Here is a 9,787-nt window from a genome sequence, read left to right on the forward strand (position 1 = left end):
TAGACATTGCGCATGCGTTAGGTGTTAGGTTTATTTTAGAAGATCGCGGTTGACAGGGAGATAGACATTGCGCATGCGTTAGGTGTTAGGTTTATTTTCTAGTTAGTTTAGGGAGTTACGGGGCTCCAATAGTCAGCGTAAGGCTTCTTGCGGCTGCTTTTTGTGACGAGGTGAAAATGGAGTAAGTTTTCTCCATTTTCGCCACGTAAGTCCTTACGCAGCATATTGGATACCAAACTGCGCTGGTTTGGTATACCTGCCTATGGCCCAAAAAACTACGGGCGAAGGCAGAAATATACGCGCGTAACTTCTAGGTTATGCCGTATATAGGATACCAAATCAGCGTAAATATTGGCGTCGCCGGCTTTTGCGGGCGACGCTTTATATCGGATCGACCCCCAGAAGTAAATAGCAATGTTGTTTAAAATTGTTTTCTCCTCCTCAAATTGTATCTTGATTGTTCTTCAATTATATTCCTGCTTCACTGACCAGCATGCTCTTATAGTAAACCTTTGTTATCTCTATCACCCTTACTATTATTGTATCAGAAGCGTGACTCCAGAATAGCTACAGGTTGAGGCTTTATTTATAAAAACCTGTGGGATCCCTAGGTATGACACTCAATTAAGCTAGCTATGACATATTCCTAGCATATGCAGGTTCCCTGATTCAGTATTATTAGATGAGTGCCTTTCTCTTTAATTACCCTATGTACTGAATCTTATTGCTGATAGCTCTTTATTTCAAGTCAATTTCCACTATACTAGCCCGCCCCCCCCCTCCTCCCCTCATCAAAAGTGGCTTTGGCCCACTGATTCCCCTACCCCCTTTTAATCCACACAGTTGCCTGTTCTGACATTTGATGTTTTATTAGTTTGTGTCTGGATTACAAAAAAAAAAAAGAGGTCCTTTACACCTCTGCACAGATTGCATTTCAATAACATCATTATTTCTTTATCACTTGTAGCCATTTGTTTTTGAATTGGTTAATTTATGTCTATTCATACATGTATCGCTACATATCTAATGTTGTTGACTTCTGTAATGGCATTGCATTGTATACCTCACCTGTGCAGATGGATTTCTGTATGTTAAGTTTTTCCTTTTACCTCAATAAAAAACTATTTAAAAAAAAATAAAAAAATAGTTTTCTCTATCTGAATGATGACGGAAAAATCTTGTGGTTCATGTCCCTTTAATTACAGCAAATTACAATTTTCCCAAAAGGAAGATGGGAATTAAATTAAATTATTAAATATTTAATTTTGCATGGTTAAAGCAAGTATTGTAATTTCCTTATTGATTTTGCTCATATATCCCTAAATTTCAGAGGCGTAACTAGAAACCACAGGGCCCAGGTGCAAAAATCTAAGAAGGGTCCCCCCCACCACCCCTCCCCCCTCCAAAAAAAGGTGAATTTAATACATATTTTTTTTTTTACATTTAACACAGAAAAAAATGTGTATCAGATTACATGTCTGCAAAAGGAGGTACCCTGTGCCCACAGTCTGTGAGATGGTCTGACCCCCTATTACTATATATATATATATATATATATATATATATATATATATATATATATATATAGTGACACTATTTAACCCCCTAGTACTGTATATAGTAAGTTAGTGACACAGTCTGTAATCTGCCGGTGAGATGGCTGGCCTGACCCTACCCGCCCAGTACTTTTTAAAGTGACCACAGTAGTCAGTGACATGGTCCACCCCCCTGTACTGTATATAGTGGTACTGTATAGTGACACTGTTTACCCCCTGCCCCCCCATGCTGTAGTAACAAGGTCTGTAATTTGCTGGTTCCACAAACATACACACCCACACACATACATGCATAACTACACACACGGTCACATACATACACACACACACCATACACACACACACAAACACCAATTGGTAAAACAGAAAAAACTAACCCCTGTAGTCATGTCACACTCACATGATATCAGTGCAGGCAGTGGTAGGTTAATGTTTTTTATAAAAAAAAAATATATATTTAAATTTTTTTTTTTTTTTTTTAAAGCTGGGCCCCCACCCTCAGGGGCCCAGTCGCACCTGCGACCTCTGCACCTCCTGTAGTTTCGCCCCTGCTAAATTTAACAATACAAATTGTATTGATATTCTTTTATTTCAATTTTTGCCAAAGATTCTCATAATATTGAAAGTGGCTAGATTTAGTTCAAAATGGAACTCAAATCAAAGCTTAGAAACATCTCAAAGATGACCCAGAGCAATGGAATTGCACCTGAGTTACATTTCAAGTGTCATAGCAAAGGATCCGAAGTTATCAAAAATCTAGTTTTGGCTTTGTCATTATAGTGTATGGAGATTGATCCAAAAGAAAAAAAAAAAAGTCTAAACAAATTATCAAAGGCTATAACATATAAAATGTGAAAAAAAATAAGGGGTCTGAATAATCAAATACTTTCTTAAACGGACAGTCTAGCCGAAATTGAACTTTCATGAATCAGATAGAGAATACAATTTTAAACAACTTTGTTGAAGAACCGGCAATGCATTACTGTGAGCTAAAATATATAGTCCCACTATTATGATTCCACCATCTGGTTAAATTCCTCTCTTTGTAACTCCAAAAACGAAAGGGAGCTATAAAGAAAGGAATTTAACCAGACGGTGGAATCACAATATTGGGACAATATCTATTAGTGCACAATATACACATTTTTTATTTATATATGTTGTATTTATTTGTGTATTTAATAAGTTGTTTTCTTCTTTATCTTATCTAGTTAACGCGTTAAGTGAGCCAAAAACATGAGGCATAAATGTGCAGCCAACAATCTGCAGCTTTTGAGCCTATCTCTGTATCCTTTATCAACAAAGAATACTAAGAGATCAAAACAAATTAGATAATAGAAGTAAATTGGAAAGTTGTTTAAAATTACATGCTCCATCTGAATCTTGAAAGATAAAATATAGGTTTAATGTCCCATGAATGTGTGTATCTCTCACTCTCTCTCTATTTCTCTTGAGTGGTCAGGTTATCAAAGCTTAAAGGGAGATTAAACCCAACATGTTTCTTGTTTCTTTCATGATTCAGATAGAGAATACAATTGTAAACAACATCTAATTATCTAATTTGCTTCAGCCTTCAGATATCCTTTGTTGAAGAATAGCAATACACATGAATGAGACAATCACACAAGGCATCTATGTGCAGCCACTAATCAGCAGCTACTGAGCCTATCTAGATATGCTTTAAAGCAAAGGCTATCAAGAGAATGAAGCAAATTAGATAATAGAAGTACATTAGAAAGTTATTTAAAATTGCATGCTCTTTCTAAATCATGAAAGAAAATTTTTTAACACGGTCACAGTATCCAAAGTCCAGCGGTTAGCATGTTTGGGGTTTCACTGACATGCAAACAACTTACTTTCAACTTGTAATATGTGCACTAACCCACCCGGATTAGTAGTTTACGTTAGGCAGTATTAGTGCTCAAGTGTGAGCTCTAAATACCACTCCACTTGCATTTTAGCATAAAGTGTTTCCAATTGGCCTTTGAAAACGTTTTAGTACCCAATGAATGGCTTCCTTCAAGATGTAGATTTCCAAGAAAACAAGTTAAATAAATTCAATCTATTTGAATGTGCTTGAATTACAGGTAAATTACTTTTCCATCTTTTTAATAAAATATTGCTATATATTTTGCAGGTGAAGTCAGCCAACCTAAGATGGTTATCAACCAAACCTATTTTGTGGAATTTATTATTTTGGGATTAACAGATCTCTCAGACCTCAAATATTTTCTTTTTTGCGCTCTCCTTCTTATTTATGTACTTACTCTGGCAGGAAACATATCCATCATCCTGGTAACGCAAGGGGATAAGCATCTCCACAAGCCAATGTACTTCTTTTTGTGCAATCTGTCTTTCCTGGATATTTGTTATACATCAACCACAATGCCGAAAATGCTGCAAACTCTTATAGCAAAGAAGAGAACAATTTTATTTAAGAGCTGTGTAATTCAACTGTATTTATTTCTGGCCTTTGTGGGTACTGAGTGTGTTCTTCTTGGAATTATGTCCTATGACCGTTTTGTGGCCATATGTAACCCTCTTAGATATTCTGTTATTATGAGTCATAAAGTTTGTATTCATCTGGCAGCCACCTCCTGGCTGAGTGGCCTATTGAATTCTATAATCCATACAGTTTCTACTTTTCATCTTCAGTTCTGTAAATCTAACAAGATCAATTATTTCTATTGTGATATACCTCCACTCCTATCACTTGCCTGTGATGATACATCTGTTAATGAATTTTTGTTGCTTTTCATTGGGGTTTTTATAGGGTGGACTCCATTTTTATGCATCATTGTGTCCTATATATACATTATTGTAACTATAATGAAAATCAGGTCTACTGAAGGAAGAAAGAAAGCTTTCTCTACATGTGTTTCCCATCTTACAGTGGTTGTTTTATATTATGGTAGTTCAATCTTTAACTATGTAAGACCAATATCTACTTATTCTTTAGGCAAGGATAGAGTTATATCTGCCTTATATAGTGTTGTGACCCCTATGTTAAACCCACTGATATACACATTTAAAAACCAGGATGTAAAAAAAGCAATGTACAGGTATTTTGTATACCAAAGATGAAGCTGACATATTGTTGATTATTCTATTGTATTACATAATTGACAATAAATATCATGTTTTTCCAATGACAGTGATCTGGTTATTGTTTAATTTTACCGTATTTATAAATATAGTCTAGTAAAAATATCAAAAGAAAATCCTTAAACTGAAAATCATTAAACTGAAAATGAAACTCCAATAAAATAAATAAAAAAATCTTAATCAAAATAAGAAGTATAACAAAAATAAAAAAATACACAAATGCACATCCATTTTTTTAACCTTCCCTAAATAAGGGTGCAATGGGTCCTGTTTGCTTAAAGGGTCATGAAACCCAACATTTTCTTTCTTGATTCAGATACAGAATACAATTTTAAACAACTTTTTAATTTTCTTCTATTATCTAATTTGCTTCATTCTCTTGGCATCATTTGTTGAAGCAGCAGCAATACACTACTGGTTTCTAACTGAACACATGAGTAAGCCAATGACAATCGGTAAATATATGCAGCCACCAATCAGGAGCTAGACGCTAGGTTCTTTGCTGCTCCTGACCTGAGCTTACCTAGATAAACCTTTCAGCAACGGATAACAAGAAAAGAAAGAAAATTAAATAATAGACGTAAATTGGAAAGTTGTTTAAAATTGTATTCTCTATCTGAATCATATATACTATTTTCGCCTTCTTGTAAATTACAATCTTCTCTTCCTGTGTCTTTGGTTTTTTTTTTTTGCTTTTTTGTGTTCCCAAATGCAAATAATAGTCTATTTTTATTTAAAATAACAAATATTACCATTCGGCTAGATTACGAGTTTTGCAGTATGAGTGAAAAAGCAGCGTTATGCCTCTTTTTCACTACCGCTGGTATTACGAGTTTTGCAGGTTTAGCTGCACCGCACACTTTTTTTGCCGTAACGCGATGTAATTACCTCAGCTTTCAAAAAGTCCTTTTTCAATGGGAATTCCTTTGCGCCGGTATTACGAGTTTGCCTGTCCTACCAAAAAATGAGCAGTACAGCCTATACCCCCAAGATCCATACCGTAAAATGAAAGTCAGTAGTTATGTGTTTTATGCTACAACGCCATGACATAAAAGTCATAACTAAAGTGCTAAAAAGTACACTAACAGCCATAAACTACCTATTAACCCCTAAACCGAGGCCCTCCCGCATCGCAAACACTGAAATAAATTTATTAACCCCTAATCTGCCGCTCCGGACATCGCTGCCACTATAATAAACATATTAGCCCCTAAACCGCCACACTCCTGCATCACAAACACTAGTTAAATATTATTAACCCCTAATCTGCCGCCCCTAAGATCTCCACCACCTACCTACATTTATTAACCCCTAATCTTCCGCCGCCAACATCACAGCCACTATACTAAAGTTATTAACCCCTAAACCTAACCCTAACTCTAACACCCACTAACTTTAATGTAATTAAAATAAATCTAAATAAAACCTACTATTAATAACTAAATAATTCCTATTTAAAACTAAATACTTACCTGTAAAATAAACCCTAAGCTAGCTACAATATAACTAATAGTTACATTGTATCTAGCTTAGGTTTTATTTTATTTCACAGGCAAGTTTGTAGTTATTTTAACTAGATAGAATAGTTACTAAATAGTTATTAACTATTTACTAACTACCTAGCTAAAATAAATACAAATTTACCTGTCAAATAAAACCTAACCTGAATTACACTAAAACCTAATATTACACTACAATTAAATAAATTACATAAATTAAATACAATTAACTAAATTACAAAAACAAACAAACACTAAATTACACAAAATAAAAAAAAGAAATAATCAGATATTTAAACTAATTACACCTAATCTAATAGCCCTATCAAAATAAAAAAGTCCCCCCAAAATAAAAAAAAAACCCTAGTCTAAACTAAACTACCAATAGCCCTTAAAGGGGCCTTTTGCGGGGCATTGCCCAAAGAAATCAGCTCTTTTACCTGTAAAAAAAATACAAACAACCCCCAACAGTAAAACCCACCACCCACACAACCAACCCCCCCAAATAAAATCCTAACTAAAAAAACCTAAGCTCCCCATTGCTTAGGTTTTTTGGATGGGCATTGCCTTTAAAAGGGCATTTAGCTCTTTTTTCCGCACAATACCCTAATATAAAAATAAAACCCACCTAATAAACCCTTAAAAAAGCCTAACACTAACCCCCGAAGATCCACTTACAGTTTTTGAAGACCCGACATCCATCCTCAACTAAGCAGGCAGAAGTCCTCAACGAAGTGGCAGAAGTCTTCATCCAACCGGGCAGAAGTCTCCATCCAAACGGGCAGAAGTCTTCATCCAGACGGCATCTTCTATCTTCATCAATCTGGCGCGGAGCTGGTCCATCTTCAAGACATCCAGCGTGGAGCATCCTCTTACATCGACGTCTTCTTCTGAATGAGGTTTCCCTTTAAATGACGTCATTCAAGATGGGGTCCCTTAGATTCCGATTGGCTGATAGATTTATATCAGCCAATCGGAATTAAGGTTGAAAAAATCCTATTAGCTGTTGCAATCAGCTAATAGGATTGAGCTTCAATCCTATTGGCTGATCCAATCAGCCAATAGAATTGAGCACGCATTCTATTAGCTGATTGCAACAGCCAATAGGATTTTTTCAACCGCAATTCCGATTGGCTGATAGAAATCTGTCAGCCAATCGGAATCCAATGGATGCCATCTTGGATGACGTAATTTAAAGGGAAACCTCATTCGGAAGAATACATCAATTGAAGAGGATGCTCCGCCCAAGATGTCTAGAAGATGGACCCGCTCTGCGCTGGATGGGTGAAGATAGAAGATGCTGTCTGGATGAAGACTTCTGCCCGGTTGGATGAAAACATCTGCCGCTTCGTTAAAGACTTCTGCCAGCTTCGTTTAGGATGGATGGCGGGTCTTCAAAAACTGTAAGTGGTTCTTCGGGGGTTAGTGTTAGGCTTTTTTAAGGGTTTATTGGGTGGGTTTTATTTTTAGATTAGGGTTTTGGGTGGAAAAAGAGCTAAATGCACTTTTAAGGGCAATGTCCATCCAAATGCCCTTTTCAGAGCAATGGGAAGCTTATTTTTTTTTAGTTAGGATTTTATTTGGGGGTTGGTTGTGTGGGTGGTGGGTTTTACTGTTGGGGGGTTGTTTGTATTTTTTTTACAGATAAAAGAGCTGATTTCTTTGGGGCAATGCCCCGCAAAAGGCCCTTTTAAGGGCTATTGGTAGTTTAGTTTAGGCTAGGATTTTTTTTATTTTGGGGGGGCTATTAGATTAGGTGTAATTAGTTTAAATATCTGATCATATCTTTTTTTTATTTTGTGTAATTTAGTGTTTTTTTTGTAATTTAGTTTAGTATTTAATTTATGCAATGTATTTAATTGTAGTGTAAGGTTAGGTGTTAGTGTAAGACAGGTTAGGTTTTATTTTACAGGTAAATTTGTATTTATTTTAGCTAGGTAGTTAGTAAATAGTTAATAACGATTTAGTAACTATTCTACCTAGTTAAAATAAATACAAACTTACCTGTGAAAGAAAAATAAAACCTAAGATAGCTACAATGTAACTATTAGTTATATTGTAGCTAGCTTAGGGTTTATTTTATAGGTAAGTATTTAGATTTAAATAGGAATTATTTAGTTATTAATAGTAGGTTTTATTTAGATTTATTTTAATTACATTAAAGTTAGTGGGTGTTATGGTTAGGGTTAGACTTAGGGGTTTAGGGGTTAATAAATTTAGTATAGTGGTCGCGATGTTGGGGGTGACAGATTAGGGGTTAATAAGTGTAGGTAGGTGGTGGCGATGTCGGGGGCAGCAGATTAGGGTTTAATAAGTGTAGGTAGGTGGTGGAGACATTGCGGGCGGCAGATTAGGGGTTAATAACTGTAATGTAGGTGTTGGCGATGTCAGGGACGGCAGATTAGGGGTTAATAAGTATAATGTAGGTGTCGGCGTTGTCGGGGCAGCAGATTAGGGGTTAAGAAGTGTAAGATTAGGGGTGTTTAGTCTCGGGGTTTATGTTAGGGTGTTTCAGCCGGCTCTCCCCATTGATGTCTATGGGGAAATCGTGCACGAGCATGTAAAACCAGCTCACCGCAGCTTTCAGCAGCGTTGTTATTGGAGTGCGGTATGGAGCTTAATTTTTGCTCTACGCTCACTTTTTGCCTGCTAATGCCGGGTTTTTGTAAACCTGTAATACCATTGCTGTAGGTAAGTGAGCGGTGACAATTACTTGCAAGTTAGTACCACTCCCCTCATAACGCAAAACTCGTAATCTAGCCGATCATGATTACATTACTTTACTATCATTCTGAGGGTACTATGTATGAGAAAGTAATAAAAACAATTTAAAACTACATTTAGGTTACATGTATAAGTTATATTATAACATATAAATATTGGCTAAATTACATAAGATATTGTTGTTTACACTTGGATCCAACCCGTCTCCAAACTTTCCCATTTTATATATGCAGATATTCCAGAATCCATCTGAATAAAATTAGTCTCTGGGACTAAATATAAATATATTGCTATATATATAGATATATGATAGATATATATAGAAAAAAATAAGCGACCACTGCATTATCAGTTTCTCTGGTTTCACTATTTATAGGTATATAGGTTTTTTTTCCAAAATTTAAAAAAAAATATTGTCATTGTCATTTAGAGCATTTATTTACAGAAAATTACAACTGGCTAAAATTAAAAAAATGTTGCATTGTTTACACACAGTTCCCATTGACCACAATGTGAAGGCACTTCTGCCAATTTTAGCCCCCAAATCCTGCTTAGTGCAGTTATTTTATTAAAAATAAAAATGCTGTATTTTGGGCACATTTATCAAATTTACCAGAGATCTGATCTCTGGTTAATTTTATAAGTGCTAATTGCAACTGCAAGCTCGCAGTAGCAATAGCCAGCCACTTGTAATGGCTGGTTAATTATTGCGCGCCTAAAAAGGGGCACATTTTCTTGTAATCTAGCCCTTAATGTCTAATCTTATAAATCTTATAATCTTATAAATCTATAAACTACTTTTATACATGTTACTATATGAAATTGCACAGGGGTAAACTCTCCTAACACTTGCCTACACCTTACTGCAAATATTATGAATAATGCTTACAAAAACAAGTTCAT

The 9,787-nt window shown here is 35.5% G+C and overlaps 1 protein-coding gene across 1 annotated transcript; it reads left to right on the forward strand.

Moving 5' to 3' along the window:
* Positions 1 to 3,713: 3,713 nt before the first annotated feature.
* On the forward strand, positions 3,714 to 4,640 carry LOC128647064 (olfactory receptor 5V1-like). Its single transcript, XM_053699879.1, has one exon. The coding sequence runs from the start codon at positions 3,714 to 3,716 to the stop codon at positions 4,638 to 4,640; it is 927 nt and encodes a 308-aa protein (XP_053555854.1).
* The last annotated feature ends 5,147 nt before the right edge of the window (positions 4,641 to 9,787 follow it).

The sequence above is a fragment of the Bombina bombina genome, chromosome 2 (assembly GCF_027579735.1).
Source record: "Bombina bombina isolate aBomBom1 chromosome 2, aBomBom1.pri, whole genome shotgun sequence".
Classification (NCBI taxonomy): domain Eukaryota; kingdom Metazoa; phylum Chordata; class Amphibia; order Anura; family Bombinatoridae; genus Bombina; species Bombina bombina.

Coding starts and splice junctions, on each gene's coding strand:
- LOC128647064 (XM_053699879.1), top strand. CDS start 3,714: ATGGTTATCAACCAAACCTATTTTGTGGAATTTATTATTTTGGGATTA.